The sequence below is a fragment of the Ostrea edulis genome, chromosome 7 (genome assembly GCF_947568905.1).
Source record: "Ostrea edulis chromosome 7, xbOstEdul1.1, whole genome shotgun sequence".
Taxonomy (NCBI): domain Eukaryota; kingdom Metazoa; phylum Mollusca; class Bivalvia; order Ostreida; family Ostreidae; genus Ostrea; species Ostrea edulis.
This window is the reverse complement of record NC_079170.1, coordinates 3915373-3933379: the sequence shown is the minus strand read 5'-3', so window position 1 is coordinate 3933379 and position 18007 is coordinate 3915373. Positions and strand designations below refer to the sequence as shown.

At 36.1% G+C, this 18007-nt stretch overlaps 1 protein-coding gene across 1 annotated transcript in view; it reads left to right on the top strand.

Annotated features, from left to right (window-relative positions):
- The first annotated feature begins 3946 nt into the window (after positions 1 to 3946).
- The window catches only part of LOC125656982 (prickle planar cell polarity protein 3-B-like), a 39661-nt gene continuing 25600 nt past the window's right edge, over positions 3947 to 18007 (top strand). Inside the window, exons 1-2 of the mRNA XM_048887609.2 lie at positions 3947 to 4480; positions 4675 to 4763. Of these exons, the coding sequence (XP_048743566.2) occupies positions 4397 to 4480; positions 4675 to 4763 (173 nt within the window). The 5' untranslated portion in view covers positions 3947 to 4396. The remainder of the gene's footprint in view (positions 4481 to 4674; positions 4764 to 18007) is intronic.

The following is an 18007-nucleotide window of genomic DNA, read 5'->3' as shown; positions in this document are numbered from 1 at the left end:
TATTGTGTGTTGTTCAAATATGAAATATTGGTGAAAATAGATGTTGGGTCATCTATACGAGCCCTCTCATCTGAGAGTAAGCAAATCGGACACTTGGCTTGCGTAATGAATACCTATATTGCAACTAATCAAAACAATGCTATATCTGTAAATGAAATATTAAGACAGGGTGTATATACATAATATTATATCCCTAGTACCATTTGTTTACGGGGGGGGGGGGGTGAAAAAAATTATGTTATCAAAAACAAATTGTTCAATGTTGATCCTAAGTGACTTCGGGGGTCTTGTTTAAGCTTCTGCACAAGTGTTATGCATTTTATTGCAATACGTATTCTTTCCTCAGCCATAAAGCCTCTGGGGATGTTTAAAGCAGACACTTATCACAGCTCTTTGTAGTTTGTTCCAGATGTTTATCGAAAAAGTGAAACGATGTCATACCCAGTTAATCAAAGGGGTATTAGCTGTTCATTTTGTCACCAAAACTTTAATTCAGTGAAAATGCTCCATCTGATACGTTTCAGTAATCACACCAGTATTCAAAATAATTTCAAACACTTTTTACCCTCAAAACAAGCACATACATGTGATTTTGGTGTTTAAATAATTATTGTCTTGTAAGACAATAATTCGTCCTTATATATTCCTTTTCACTTCAAAAGTGGTTATATATAACGTGATTTTATTAGGTTTCTCTTTTTGCCCTACAATATAAATGTTTTTATTTGTTAGTGATATATATTCCTATGCCATTGAGAAATTGGTTGCCATCACTTTCACAGTTAATGCCCCTTTAAGGTTTTGATCTCTCTGCGTTCAGCGTTACAAGAGAAACCACAGTCGTATTATTCAGATCCATTAGTTTTATACGCGAGTAAAATACGTGTACATCATGTAGGTGTCTCACTGGAATTCAGATCCATTAGTTTTATACGTGAGTAAAATACGTGTACATCATGTAGGTGTCTCACTGGAATTCAGATCCATTAGTTTTATACGTGAGTAAAATACGTGTACATCATGTAGGTGTCTCACTGGAATTCAGATCCATTAGTTTTATACGTGAGTAAAATACGTGTACATCATGTAGGTGTCTCACTGGAATTCAAATCCATTAGTTTTAAACATCAGTAAAATACGTGTACATCATTTAGGTGTCTCACTGGAATTCAGATCCATTAGTTTTAAACGTTAGTAAAATACGTGTACATCATGTAAGTGTCTCACTGGGATTCAGATTTATGGTACCTATAGAAATACACAATGTTAAGGTCTTACGAATAGGTAGGTACCTGCAGAGAGATAAAAGTGGAAAGGGGTGAGAAAGAGAAATACATTCAGACTGAGAGGGGGCGGGAGGGGGGAGAAACTGAAAGAAACTACAGTGTAGGAGATGCACTATTTCTGTATATACCTGTCACTCCGGCCTGTTTTAGTTTTGGCGGCTGTATCTATAAGCTGATGATCGTGGTAAGCCACACAATTCCCGTCAGTGTTGTATTGGGTCAGCTTTATAATCTCTTATAGCCAACCATTGCTAGTATGTATTACTAACTTAATTACTAGGCATTAAATCTCATTAGTTTGTTAATGAACTTATAGACCTCTGTAATAAACTGGTTCTCCTCGCACTTATAGGCGTCTTTAGTCTTCGCGCCGTGAAGAAAATATCGTTATTCTCTGGCGATAGAAAACCTTCTTCGTTTACAAAACATATCTATAATTCATGTGAAATGTTATTTTGTTTCTCGAGATGTTTTAAAACTGTCGTACATTTCGTCAGGAAGTGGTGCTTTTTCCATTAGCGAGGAATCCTGTTTTACGCGTTCCCGTCAAAGTTACGACTGTGTGGAACGAAATTCTGCAAGAGAAATCCTAATGTAAAAGACAAAATCATGTTACCGCTTAATAGTCCGCTAAACAAATATTGTGTAACGAGGATTTTATACCTAGGGGGGTTCAACTCAATGAATGCGTTATGAAACTATTCTTGCTGGGGATCTCAGATTGCTTTTAATCCGTTAATAAGTGAAAATTTAAGAGAAGATCGGGGAAACAGCAGCGGACCTTTTCCGTGGTACTAACCAACACTGTTGTTCATTTTCACAATCATCAGTGATTTATGAAATCACATCACATTGGATTGTTTTGTAAACAGGACAATATTTGTTTGTGTCCAGACAGTTTAAGGAGATACCGGATACACTAAGATGGACAGTTACAAACGCCGGCCCCTGGGGCACGACCTGCCCTACATGGCGGCGGTGGAGAGATACTTGACCAGTTTAAACGATGTACTAAGACCAGTACAGGTATTTTTTACGTATAGATCGGGTATATATGATAAAAACTGTATCCTTGTCATGTGTATTTTTTTTTAATTTAAGATTTCATTTCAATATTTACGTCAGTTTAAAAAAAAAAAACTTTTTGCGACAATGAAAAATTCAATCACTTATGCCATATTTTCATTAAATGTGCATAATAATTTTTGACCAAAAACAAAACAACAAACCCAAGCAAGATGAACTAATAATATATTTATAACATTACACCCCCCTCCCATAAGATTAATCTGACATTATACATGTACATATAAACAAATGCATAGAGTTAAACAAATCAATTATTTTTTGTTATTTATTGATATGTATAAAGTAATGCCTTAAAACCCTTGATCCCCTAGCCAATTGCTGCCCTTTAAAAAATCCTGGATCCGCCACTGAAGGAATAATCTTTATAAATCTTATTATCATTTCGTAATGTTGCAAAACTACAGTATCAAGATATAAGATAATCCCGTTACTATGAAGTGATTATCTTCGTTTTATTTTATTTTATTATTATTATTCTTTTTTATTTTTTTAGTTTTGTAATGCTATATACAAAATATGTACGTATGGATGTCACACAAGTCGGGGACAATTGACTTATGTTGTCACTAATGATGATTTGCCACACTATATATATTGCAAATGTACCAAATGTCCCAAACTTTTTGTTAATTTCTTGAACATTTAAACAAAAAAATTAAAATAAATAAATAAAGCTCTTGGCGATGGAAAATCGATACACAGAGTACAACTAGCCTGAGGTCACATTTCGCAAACTAGAAAGACAATTTAATTGTTTCCAAGGGAAAGATTGAAGACGTTTTTTTTTTTCCCATGCTGTTTCAAACACAAAGAAAATTCGAATCTTAGAGTGTAAACAATATGCACTCCCTTTAATGTGTATTTCGTTTTTGTCCTCTTGATAACAGTAAATGGACATATTCGTCACTTCAACAACAAAGTAATTGCTATAAATTGAATTGATAAGTTCTGTGTAACTTCGAAACGGTAGATATTAAACTTGCTATAATATTCTATTTATTCAAAAGTGTTTTAACACTTTTCCTCGGTGTTAAAATATGCATGTACGTAAAGCTTACTTGAAAATAAAATTAGCTTTGAACATCAAAATTTTATAGACCAGAAATTAAAGGATTTAAAAAAAAACCACAACAACACTTTATTTACAGTAAATAAAAGAAACTGTTTATATTTCTTGTCAAAATATGATAATTGTTGTCGAATCATCTTCAATGGAAATAGGGGGCCTATAATAACAAAAACTATATGAAATTACGAATACCTTTGCCCACCCACATTAGACCTACCTTCTCGCCGTCAAACAGTGAGATGGTTTCATAAAAGTTGTCTCTCTTTTCTCAGTTTATTTACCCCCCCCCCCCCCCCCCCCCCCCCCCCCCCCCCCTCTTACAGTGTAAATTTTACCCCTCCCCTTTTTTAGAATTAATTCTAAAATGTATCAACAGATCTACTGTGTTACTTTTTTTTTTAGATGAACTCTTTCTCAATGACTGAGAAAAACAACAGCTATATGTAAGGTGTCAGATCGCGTCGCTGCCTTAGTAGTAAGCATCCTATGTAAGCGCCCAGAGGTTCCGAGTGCCTTCTATGGTTTGTGGGCGGAGCTAAGATGATTTGAACCCGCATTGAAAACAAATCGTGATTTTTACCTGGGAAGGCAAGACGTGTGATCATAAGGGTTATTTATTTTAAAACACCACATGAACAAAACAAGATGTTATTGTAATAGAGACAGCGAGATTTTTATAACAATTTAACGGGACGGATTTTGAAACGAGTAAATTGGATTTTTATTATGATATAATCCCGCCTTCTAAAAGCGAAACTATCAAATCGCATTGATCCCAGGGACGAGTTCGGAGGATTATTTTATTTGCACGTGTAAGATCGGTGAGGGAGCGCTATGGGAGAGGTGCACGGTGGCTGAGAAGTGTACAGGATTTTTAGGAAGGATTTTAAATGTATCAAGATTGATTTATGTGCTTTGTGTATGTTGTGTGGTGATTTTTTGGGGGTGAAAAATGGCTAATGTTGGAGATACTTTGATGACTGATGATGAACGAGCCATTTTGGACCCAGGGGTTATTCCCAAAACTTACAACACGGTAGGACGAGAGAGAGGGTGTAGCAGAAGTATTTACAATGCTTTCAATTAGAAATATCTAGAAATGTCACTAGACTAGAACTACTGACTACTAATGTTACTTTATATGCTCCCTCTGTCATGATTCTGAAATTGGTTTTCGTAACGTTATTACAAACTTTACCAAAAGAAATCAAAATTCTATCTGTATTTCAGAGTCCACCCCTTGCACACCAAGTTTCAGCCGGTAGACCATGTTCCAACTGTCGAGAACTCTGCCCTGGTTTTGAACTTCACTTCTGGAGGTGAGTTGATGAATTTCTTGTTCCACAGGTGCACGAGATGAAATCCCCCCAAATTGTTGCAAGAGTGTCACGGACAGTTAAATTTTATGTGGATTTTTTCTCATTTTGTCAAGATCACAGGTTTCCAGAATGTGTTGAAATTTTCTTTTGAGTTTTGAAGAAAAAAAGGTTTGAGTGTTATCAGTGTGGTTGTTGCTGTTACATTTTTTACACTTGCTTGCCCAGCTTCTGTGAATTAGGTCTAGTATTTTGCCTGCTGCTGGTTGCATTAGCTTTAAGATATGAAGGTAGCATATCCCTAAGTTCTAAGTCTTACCTATCTTCAACCATAATTTGAACATCCGTTAAGCGAAGCAAAAAGGTGGAGCATTTTAAAGCATTTTAGATTACCGCAATTGAAAATTCTGTACAGTGTAATTCACACAAGGGGTTGTGTATAACTCACACAAAAAGGTACCTGTTTAGCAGACCAGTGCCATTCCATTTATATCGTTTTAATTTTTATTGACACAGAAAAAAAAAGTCTGCATTTTGGCAAACATTTCTTGACAAATCATTTAAGACTAACATGATGAAACTGATAAAAAAAAAATATAAGCTGGCCGTTTTCCAAAAGGCACCCGTTAAAATAAATAAAACACAAATTATACCTGTCCCATAACCCCCTGCTGGATGGTAAACCAAGGAACTCTGGTGCAAAGCACACAGAATTTGTCGTTTTTTATAGTAATTCGATATACCGTTGTGGAAACTGAATGTTCTGAAAAATATTAAATTTGAATATTGATTATCTGTTGCACTTTTAAGCATGCACTGACAACTTGTTGTGTGTTTATAAATATGTGTGGATGAGATATTTACCAATATAAGGCCTGATCATTTAAAAGTGTGTAATGTTATTACAGTGATTGTGATGTATCTCCCACAGATAAAATCTAAAACTCGTTAATAAATTATGATTGATCCATCAAACTGGGTAGAATGATGAAAGTGAGGCGGTTAAATTTTATCTGGAGGCCGTGATTAGAGATCATGTACTAATTCTGTAACTCGTTCTACATGTACCCCGTCTGGCAGAGAAAGAGTTGTACAAAATCCCGGTGTAGTATAGGCTTTAGAGAGATGTTATGCAGGTGGGGGGGCGGGGAGGGGTGGGGTACATATAAACAACATTTTGCTCTCACGCAGAGAGGGTGATCGATCACCAAGAAATTATCTTCCAGAATTGATGTGTATTTAATGCAATGATTTTAATTGGATTTTTTTTTCTCTGGTTATGGTTGTTGGTGTTGTATGAAAACGAGAAGTTCTAAATAACATCTGTCACTCTTGGTAATGGATTTTTCTGTAAGATACACAGTAAAAAGTTGACATAGTGATTCATGTCTTAACAGTAACTATTTGGACAAATTTTATATCTACCAAATCATTGACTGTTAGTCAAAGAGAGTCTGATATGAATGAAATATTGGGTTAAATACTTGATAAAATATTGAAATAAAAGGTGACAAAAACCTTTAAATACCCTGCAAATATAGGCAAATTATTTAAGCATATATAAATGTCATATATATGTACATATGCACTCAAAAATGGATATAAATTTCAAATAAATTTATCAATATACATATATTTATAAACTTTTTTTAAATGAATGTATCTCACGAGAAAATTGTCTCTATTTAAAAATAAACCAGTGGGTATTTACTTTCACTTTAACCTGTTAACAAAAATAGAATGTTTGGAGAAAAAAGTTTCGAAGTTCATGCAGTATACTAATGAACAAATGAATGCTGTTTATTTCACAGCATATTGACTGATCATAAGTGTGAGGCAGTGAGTGTGATTTTCCAGTGGGCCTAGTAGCACCCACAAAAAGATTACAGTTTTATCTGTAAGATAATCTGCTAATGTTAAAATAGAGGGATAATTATACACCTTATCCCCCCCACAATCTGTTAGTCCCTCACTTTCTGTTCACAACCCCTGACCTGTGGGTGACAGTCAGTTAGGACACCCACAGGGTACCCTATTGTGTGTCCCTGACTGTAGCAGGTACATTTATCAGGTGGCCATCATAATTCATCAATTGTCCAGATTTAATGTTTTTATTGGTGCTTGATTATGTGAATTGACAGACCTGCTTATGACAGTGTTTAGCTGTTTATATGGGGGCCAATCATGGCTTTATGGTCCTTTGCCTGTGATTTGTCTAAAAGCAAGGTGCAAAGATATTGACAACTGGCATCAGAGGTGACTGTTAAAAGTGTGGCTGTGGAAATGTGGCAACCATAACTGAAGTTGATAAAGGTTTCAGACAGTGTTTTTAGATCGTTATATTATTCAGAAGATTAGCAATAGATTATCTCTTAATTATTATTGATTCCTTTTCTTGAGGCACAAACTTGGATGGGAAGAATGTTCAAGAACAATAGCAACAGTCTCTGCCGGAATGTACCCGGTGAAATGCAGCACAAAGAACAACACATGTCACATTTTCTTCTAAGTGAAAGCTTGTAAAGTGATTGATTCTAAATAAGCATGCATTGCAATCTCTAACTACACTATTAACTAAAGTAAGCAACTTTCACATAAATTCAAGTCAGTCGTTAATTTTTGGAATATTTTTACACATTTGTCAAATGCCGAAAGGGTCTGGATTGCAAGACCCTTTTATCACTTTTCTGTTTACACATCTACAGAGTGGATACAAATTATCTCCCTTTACAATGGAAGTTTATCTAAGTTACACACAAGACAATAAACTGTTGTTCCTTAGTAACATTGTGTGTGTGGGCATTGTAATAGATGTACAGGTGTGCTAAATTTCACAGAATTTCATTCAATAATAAACACAAGAAAAACAGAATTTAAAAAAACCCAGACAGGTATATGGTGCCACTCGCAAACAGAGAAAAATTGTGCAAACACATGGGGGGAAAAAGAGAGAAAATAAGTCAGTGTTTACACATAGGGCTACTGGTGAAACCCACGGACACAAAGGAAGTGGATGCAAATGTACGCGTTTGTTATTTCGATGAGGGAATCTGTTTGCCATTAAAATTCTCTTTCAAACGAGCATTCTCGTTTCAAAAGATTTTGCTCATCTTTGAATTTTGTTTAAAGGAAAAAAAATACCTGTTATGTTCCATACTCTGTTGTCAATTGATGAAAGTTTAAAATGACACCTTGTTACTGGACAAAAATGCAGTTTCGTGTTTGTCTTTCTTAAGTAACGGTTAGGTATTTTATTCGCGTGTGTTATGCAATATTTGTCTCTGGTAATTTAATTCTTTTTTTAAATCAATATTTTGAAACCTTAGAAATAAAATGATTTTCTTACACATCCGTAAGTGTTTTTGGAACTTCCATGTAATGTATTTGACACCAAATTTCGTTTTAGACGTACTTGCTCAAATTTAAAATTACTGCTTCCTCATGGTATTTCACTGCTTTTGTGGCTAAATGACCAACAAATATGCATTCATTATTTGATTTATCAAATATTTTAAGAATTGAATGAGTTGTGAATGCTTTAGAAAACGTACTGTACATTGCAGACAATCCCATTGAGACTAATTCTGTAATCTCGCGGAGATTAACATTTTTTCTCATGAATGATGTAAGAGGCCAGATTTATAAAGTTTTATATCTTAAGAATTTCACACTGAAAGACTCTCATTTCAAGCCTCGGTGGTCAATTTTAAGTCAAGTTACAACATAATTTAGTCTCATTAGGAGATAAAAAGGGTTTCCGATACCAGACCTTTTAAAATCGGAATATCCAATTAAGTTTGCGTGTTGCGATTTTTGCTACATTAGAGATGTATCAGTGGACGACTTTTGAGGCCCGTTTCAGCCCATTGAAAACCTCAAGCCAGCAACACAATGGGAAGAAATAACTGTCTAGAGGTTTTTAACATTATTTCTGAAATTGATTCTGAAATGGCAAACATTTTAAGAATTGAAATGGAGACAGTATTGCTATGAGTTTGTGCCACTCTGCATTACAGTCTCAATGTAATTTGAGATTTTGCTAGATGTAAATTTCAGAAGGAAATTAAATACGCATTATATTTTTCAAGAGGCAGGCCAATTTTTAAAATTTCAATTAAGACTACAATTTCAACAATTAATTTACGTAACTCTGCATAGTATATGCAAGTTGGAGGATAGCTCATTTACAGAGAAAATCTGTGTACCTATAGGCAGACCCCCCAGTGTCCATGATATATACTGTCACATTATGATGTGTATTGCATTTTTACCTGTGATTAACGAGCTTTGCTTGACACCTGTAAAAGTGTTAAAATGACAGGTGTCGTAGACGAGTGATTTGTACAATACATTACATGTGACAACCCAAAGCATGTTTCAGCAAAATATACAGACTAAATGCAATGCTGCCACACAAGTTGATTTTCCTCCAAAATGAAAGTGTCAATGTCTCGTTTGTTTCTTCCCAAGCCAGAAATGTTGAATGTGCACATAGCTTTGTGCCAAACATGTCTTGCAGTGTATCTTTCCTGCCAATCAATTCATTTTCCTACATTACAGAAAAAAATTCATTAAAAAATGCATGGTATAATCGCATCATTTTGGGGGTTACCTGTTCATATTGCAAATCTGGAAGGTTTTTGCATTTGTTTCCCGAATACATGTGCTGGAATAAAAATACGTTTTCTAAAATTTTGAATATATAATTTACTAAATGGTTGGTTGTAGTTGTATAGTTTCAGTCTGATATGCTCAATGATGTGCTCAATGGGGAGGTCACTTAAAAGCCATTCATCACCATCATCATCATCATCACCGGCCACTATTAAATAGACATCTATATTTGATACTAATAAGGATAAGTCTCAGACTGGTAGAACATGATACTAACCCCCCATTATCATATCTCTGTCAATCTGCATGGATGTCTGACTGCTGATGGACTTCAGGAGATAAGGTTAATTTGTACACTTTATTGCTTGCACTTGTTTCTGTTGCGAATATATATCTGCTTCCAGTGGGCACCGGAATTTATTACTACGGAATTTTTACTTCTACAATGATCCAGACAGCTTGAATATGGTATTCATCTTTTGTGGAATTTGAAATTAAACCCATAAAGCATAGTAATAGCCAGGGATATGTTAAAAAATGCCTCATTATGAAATTGTTCAGATTAAAGATTTTGAAATAGAATGTGGTATTTGTATACTTAGAAAAGAATTACGGGAGTTTGTTTGACAGAAATGATGTTCCTGCATGGCTTGAATAACCTTCATACTTCAAAGGATTTTTTTTGGGGGGGTGGGGTGGGGGGTCTTTGTGTGTGTATCACATGGATAATGAAAAAAGTCCAGAGAAAACAAAATTTGTACCACATAATTTTTATATTCTTAAATTTTTGTGTTGAGTAGTTCCCCTTAGTTTTCACTCTCCAAAGGGCCGTAACTTGATCCTCCTCTGGGGATTGTAATTGGCATTATCACCATTCTGCGTCAATTTGCAAGAACGTAAAATCTGTGATTGCTGTTTGGACTGAACAAGTTTAATCTATACGTATAGAGAGCAGTAATGGATGTATAAATTTTTATTTTTTAAATGTAGAATTTTTTAAGAGAGAGAGAGAAGGAAGAGGTTTCTTGCAAATCAACATAAATAATAATTACTGGCATTTAATACAGAATTTGCACTTGTGTTGTGTGTTGTCTTAGTGGAAGATTGTGTCCGCCATTATCTCCTTAGATCTAAGTCATCTGGAGTATGATGGGGGAGCCTTGTGATCACCAGAAGATAGCCTTTAGATCTTTGTGTGCTGGAGAGGATCCATTGTAACTCCATTTATTTCCTCTCAGCTACAGAAGCCATGTGATTTCCCCCCCACCCCTCTCTGTTGTATGACCCAGCAAGGTCAATGCTTCCTTAATGAATTCTCAATAGCATAGTAATAGCCATGGGTATGTTAAAAAATGTCTCTCCTTATGAAATTGTGGAATGAGTTATGAGTTAACAAGTGACCAGCTTGTCTTCTGAGGACAGAGAAATTAGCACATGGGGCAGGACCTGCTGGGTATGAAAACAATTAAGATTTAATGGGGAGCAGCTAGAACTCCTATGGGAGAGTTTTCCCCCCAAAACTTTTTGCACTTGTTGAAGGATTGCATTTGATTTCTGCTTGAATTGTTGCCTGTATGAGATAATCTTGGTGATAACAACAAGATTCTCACACAAACAGAACAATGTTTAAAAATCTTTCAAAATGTTGTAGAATTTTGTCTCCCACATGATGAATCCTGCAGAAGAGATCGAACATATTTCTGAGAGTTTTTTTTTTCTCTCTTGTTATGCCAACAAAGCATGATTTCAGTTCTACAAGCATTAAATTCAGCTGTTGGTAATGGCAGAAACAGAGCATCAAGAGAGGCCTTCTTTGATATGAAATGTTGATCTGAGGAGTTGGGGCTCCTTGTTAGTTTCCTATCCAATGTTGTACGCACCCCTCCCCCCCCCCCCCCCCCCCCCCCCCCCCCACAAATATGATCCATTTTTATAGAAATATGTCTGAAAATACTAAAGTATATATATTTTGTTGGCTCTCAGTAATTTCAGAGGGCTGGGCCACCTCTGGGCTTTGCACTGGACCCACAGGGGGCCTCAAGACCGGCCCTAGACTGTCAGTTGTTTACCCCCCCCCCCCCCCCCCCCCCCCAGGTCAGAAATTTCTGGATTTGCCATTATCCATCACATGAGGATGACAATGGGCGATAATTTGTTAATAAGGATTTTCAATGGAGATGTCCTTATCATTTTATATGAAGTAGGAAGCATTCACTCGTTCACGAAACATTTTGAGGACAAAGAAAATCATTACTGAATAATTCAACATATCAAAACAATTAGGGATTTCTTGAAACACTATCGATTCTAAATTTAATCACATTCATTAAAAAATAAAATCAATGGGTGGTTTTTTTTCAGCTGAGAACGGCTGGCATACATTAAATTTTTGAAACACATTATAGCCTTCTATGAAAGGAATTAGAATGAAGGAATTCTTTAGACAAGTCAACAGGAGCGGTCTATCAGAGACAATGGAAGGAGGGGCAGATAAGCCATGCTCCTTGTTGTCCTCAGAGAATACTTCTTTGTGCCGGTCTTCATGGTCAGTGAACTAAGCACAGCAGTCACTATACTCAGGTGGCTCAAATTGCTGCTCAGAGGCAATGGTTAGCTGCACCCCTCTTCTTTGTGCATAAGATATCAACAATTTAACATGTCAGGCATTTAAGATAAATGGGTTTTTTTTTCTTACCTATCATTGTATCAGAAAAAGTCTGCAAATCAGAATTTCTATATGTATGTACTGCAATATTTTGATTAGGATCATTACAATTCATTCTCATTTCAAGACCAAATCGAAATTTGAGTATATTAATTAAATGCATGGGTAACAGTTTTAAGAATCTCATTTGAACTGAATCTATGCTGATTCAACAGGTATATTTGAGAGAATTCTTTCTGTCTCCCAAGCTTTGTGTGGGTGCCGCAGACAGCGATGAGGTCTGTGGATGAGGTCTGTGGTCGTTGTATGAGAATTCTGTTTGACCTCAGGGTGTGTCCCTGAGTAAAAACTGAAACTTGATAAACTACCAACAAGTTCATTAAGATCTTATCAGACAGGCTACCCTTTTATTTCACCCTGGACAAAGTGTCACTCTGGGTAGATTTCTCTTCAATGTCTTGATGTATTACAGAGAGCATGTTGACACAAGAATGTGTGCTGTATGGCGACCATCAACTCCCAGATGTTTTCGTATCATCCATGCAGTTTGTGGTTCCGATTTATGAGCAATTTTAAAGCTTTATTTTGAGAGAATAACAGATGATCTGAAATGAAGAGTGCTTGTAAATTGCTTTCTGAATCTTTTATCTTTTAATGAACTTGGAGGAATTTTAAATTTGAAATAAATCTGCCTAGAGAAAATTCCCTGAAAAGCAGTTGACTTCGAAATGAAAGTATAAGTATCGAGATTCACAAGTGGTTGTCTATCAACCTGATCAAAGCCGGGGGTTTATCTGGAATGGTGAGATAGATGTGTAAAATTATCCATAATTCCCATGAAAAATTAATTTTTTTTAATGAAAGTGATATTTATTAAACAGGGTATTGATTGCAAGTCGATGGTGGCGTCAGTGAAATTTTCACAGTGATCTTTCTGCATGCAACATTTACTGGAAATGTTATTCTAGTTAATTGCATGGAAAATGGATGCATTCCATCACAACAAAGCAAGTATGCGCTTGGTGCATTAAGCTATTACACTTTTGGGGGTTTTTTTTTACGAGATTTTGCTTAATAAATAATAGATTAAGTACGGGATTCATTAACCAATCAATACACTTTATCACCTTGGGCTTATTATCATACCTGAGTATGTAATATTGAATATTTCTTCATGAATTGTCTGTAAACTCTGAGAATCCATTTGCATGTGTACATGTAGAGAACCTTATAGTGTGAAAATTCTCCACAATGGACATCCTTTTTGTTTGGTCTTGTACCAATCGAACAGGATGAGGTATTATGATTCTTAGTTTTGTCCAGAATTTCCTCTGACACTAAAACATTATAGTATGTACTTGTAATTAGGTTAATTGTCAACATGGATGTGGCATAAATTCGTACCGGAACTTAAAGGGAAAATAGCGTCTATTTTTCTGAACTTTGTGAACTAAGAAAAATCAATTTATTTTCATAATTTGTGAGAACCAGAGGAAGGAAAGCGTTAATGGATTATAAGGGGTAGTGTAGTTTCGGGATATTTACTCTGAGAATTAACAGATATAGTTCTGATATAAGCAGTCACGTCAACATGCATGTAGGGATGAGTAGAACTGATTAACGAAAGGGCTTCTAATGATTCAAGGAATCAAAAATCCCGACCCATAATCCCGACTTTTAACAGGTTTAGGGTGTTCAGACTCTCCTTCACTCAAAATCTCTGTCATTTAGTGAATAGCCCGGCCATATGGCTTATTTGTCCAGTGGATTGATAGAATTAAAAAATGTTCTTCACTTGAATGTAGTTTTTAAAGTTCAAAGAAAATTTATACTAAGGCCATTAAAGTCTATTTTGACTGAATTAGTTTGAATTTGGTTTTTTTAAATGAGCAGCAGTTTAGCAGTTGACTTCAGTGTACCTGGTTTAAAGATTAAGTGTGAGCAGCTCGGTGCCAATAAAGGGATACCCTTGAGGAATTGATAATGTTGTAAATCATCAGCATCCCTGGTGAATTTTCACCTTCCCTTGATCCCAGAATCCCATGTTTCTCACTAATTCTCCCCCCCCCCCCAAAAAAAAAACTTACAGCCTTTTATAACACAGCAACAGGCATCGTATAATTGTCTACCATCCTATGCAATATTCATGTTGGAGATTTCCCCGATACTGTCGGTGTAACATTTGACGATACAGCAAGCATGTCGAGGTGTAAGCTGAAGTGATAGAAAACAGAATCAGATACAAAAATTAATTTAATTTCCTATGACTGATTGCAGCTATCATGAAGTCATTGAATTTGATAAGGCCTGTCCCGGGCCATGTTTTTGGTCTTGCTTATTTTTACATGTGCATGGTGACTGTGGTAATGTTGTACAGAATCAAATACAATCTACAATGTTCCACGGGGTTATCTGCAATATTGCATGGCAGACTGATTCACTGTTAAGAGATCTCCACATTCTGGAGGACCTTTTCCGATTTGATTGAGTGCACTCCTCATGAGAGAAACAAGCTCTTCTGTCAGAGACCGAATTACGGAAAGACATCAGAAATGATTATTCTGACATTGGATGATGGAGGGCTTCATTTCTGATATTTTAAAAAATACTTTTATGCAGAGCTTTTCAAAATCTGACAGCTGCATAAATGCCCTTTGATTCATATGTTACCATGGTAATATATAATATTGTAAAAAAAAAAATTACATTGAATGATATTTCCAGATTTAGCGGGTTGCAGAAGGGATGGCTCTTAAGAGCTTGAGGTCTTTGAAGTTGAGTGCAATCTGTTTATTAGATGAATTTGTTTAACTATCCAATATTCCGAGCTCAATAAACAACTGCTTCTCCTTGTTCATCCATTTTGGCATGTCAGTGCTCTTCAGGCGATTGTGACTGGTGGGAGAACAGACACCTATACAGTACTACCCCCTCCCTATACAGTACTACCCCCCCCCCCTCCCCCCACCCCCCCAATCAGACACCTATACAGTACTACTACCCCCCCCCCTATACAGTACTACCCCGCCCCCCCCCCTATACAGTACTAGCCCCCCACCCCCCCTATACAGTACTACCCACCAACCCCCTATACAGTACTCCCCCCCCCCCCCCCCCCCCCCCCCCCGTCAGCTTTAACTCGTAATAAGGGTGTCCGTTGGCTTTAGCTTCTATGTAGTACAGTCATTGTGTACCGGTAGATGTTGGTTTTCTCTATGTAGTACATTCATTGTGTACCGGTGGATGTTGGTTTTCTCTATGTAGTACATTCATTGTGTACCGGTAGATGTTGGTTTTCTCTGACTTCTGTATGTAGTACATTCATTGTGTACCGGTAGATGTTGGTTTTCTCTGGCTTCTGTATGTAGTACACTCATTGTGTACCGGTGGATGTTGGTTTTCTCTGGCTTCTGTATGTAGTGCACTCATTGTGTACCGGTAGATGTTGGTTTTCTCTGGCTTCTGTATGTAGTACATTCATTGTGTACCGGTAGATGTTGGTTTTCTCTGGCTTCTGTATGTAGTACACTTATTGTGTACAGGTGAGTGTTGGTTTGCTCAGGCTTCAATGTAAAAAGTTTATTATATAGGCAATATATACCAGTATATATAAGTTATGCCTCCATGCACCTCATATTCCTCCATCATAATAAAACAGTTAGATTATGTAAATAGTCTTATTTCTGTATGTATTTGTAAAATAAACAATTGTACACAAAAAGCCTTCCTGTCTCTCTACACTAGGCAAAGGTCACACCCGGAGATCAGTGACACATCTCATTTTCAAACGGGGCAGATGACTGACGATAAACAAACTTCTGTATTTCATCCATCAACCCATTCTTCCACCCTCGTAATGAAATTATCTGTCTTTTTCACTAGGTGTTAGAAAATAACAGCAGTCCTTTTAAAATGTCAATGACACAGAAGTTTTCTCGATTTACAATCCTGATGCCAGATAAGTGCATTTTCATGTTTAGTTGATTTTTAAAGAGCTGCAATGAGAGGGAGTCTGTGTTTACACCGTGTAACAGGAGAAGTCTGTGGTGTCCTGTCCCTGCAACACGGTTCACCCTGGTATCACAATATTACAAATACGTGATTGACTATCAATTGTTGACAGTCTGATGCATGTGGTGTGTTGACATTTTCAGTAAACCATCTGTTGAAATTCCCCTTCCTGATTCTGTTCATCTCGTTCTATACTCTCTTGAAAAACTTCCCATCCCCCCAGAGTACGGGAGTTCATAAAGCTAATTGCCTTTAGTTACCTTCAATATATTATTTTGGGATGACTGTATATTTGTTTTACTGGTCTCTGGCCATCTCATCAAAGGGTTAATATGCCTTGTAACCCGGAAATTTCATTTGATCAACTGAGGTAATGGATTAGGCATGGAGATGGCCAATAGTGTACCAGGAGCTGATGCAGTATTTGTGAATGGATATCTGCTCGTACCTTTACTCAATTTTGCAGTTCAGAACTGTTAATATTAACCCAATATATAGGAATTTTATTCAGTTCTTGTTGATGTAAGTGTTGGACTGATGTATTTCACATAAAAAATAAATCTTACGATTTGATCTCTTTATAGCCTTAAGTTTCATGGAAAGTTAATTTGCAATCTTTGATTGAGATGAGGTAAGAAATCCTATCTGCTAAGATTCCATTAAGTACAAGGCGAGGGGAAGCTGTTTTATAAAAATAAACATAGAATATCATTTTCGGAATATTACGCATTTTATTTACAATCTTGAGAAATAAATCAATTGAACAAAAGACACCAGTGTAAAAAACAAATCCTGAACTAGCGAGCATCTGTCGGATTTTAGTTGCGTAATCTGAGACAAGGGATCATGTGTTTGTGTAAATATAAATCTTCTAATTGGTATCCAGATGCCCTTTGTTCAGGGTTTTTTGTGTAAGCAAAGGGGGCTGTCGGTCTGCTTACAGAATCCGTTGGCGAGTATAACAGGGGGAAAAAATTCAAACAGATATGAAGTCATTACAGGTACAAGATTGAAAATACTCACAGATTTCATATTTTTGGTGGTATCTAGGAAATTATTGTTTTGACATATAACATAGAGAAGAGTTTTGACGTGAATCATGATTTTTCCTACCTTTCAGAGCTGTCAAAGATTGATGATGGATTGCAAATCATTGTGGTCTTGGAATATTTTCCGTTTCAATTAGATTCCAGCGGTTATGATTATTCTCATTTTAAAATAGATAGATACTGGAATAAGATTATGCAGTATAATATTTTTTAGGAACCAGAGATTGGTGTACAAATTAGATATTTTTGTAAGTTATGTCTGGGCCACATAGCTGCAAAGGGAGGGGGTGGGGTGTTGATTGGACAAGGTCAAAGACAATGGAAGGTGGTATTGTCAAGGACACTAACACATTCGTTCAATTTTTTTTTTTTTTTTTTTTTTTTTGGTTTTTTTGTTGTTTTTTTTTTTTGGTTTAAATTTTTACTGATATAAGGGGGAAGGAAACATGTGCAAGCTGGCAGGCTATCATGACCTTTGCATTCCAAGTCCATGTAATATCACCTACTCCACGGGACCGTGATAACTTAGTCTTCTGCAGGTGTGAGAGGTGCAGTAATGGACAGATCTGCAGGGTGTTGAATTTTACCGTGCCAAAATTTATCCCTTGATTTCTCATTACTTCAAGATAAATTGACTTTCCATGTTCCAAAAATTTGTCAGACACACAAAGTAATTGATTTTAATGTAAATATTTCCTGCAAGTGTAATGGCAGTGAATTTTTGTTTAAATTTTTTTGGCTGCAATTTTCTGAAGTTTGCAGATAATTTAATGGGGATAAGAAATAAAATCGTCAGCTCTCTTTATAAAAAGTGTAAAATATTTCAGAGCTTCGTTAGATGTATCTACATGAATAGCAGTTTTATGAAGAAATGAAAAATTTGCCAATGGTTAAAGCTGACAGGTTGT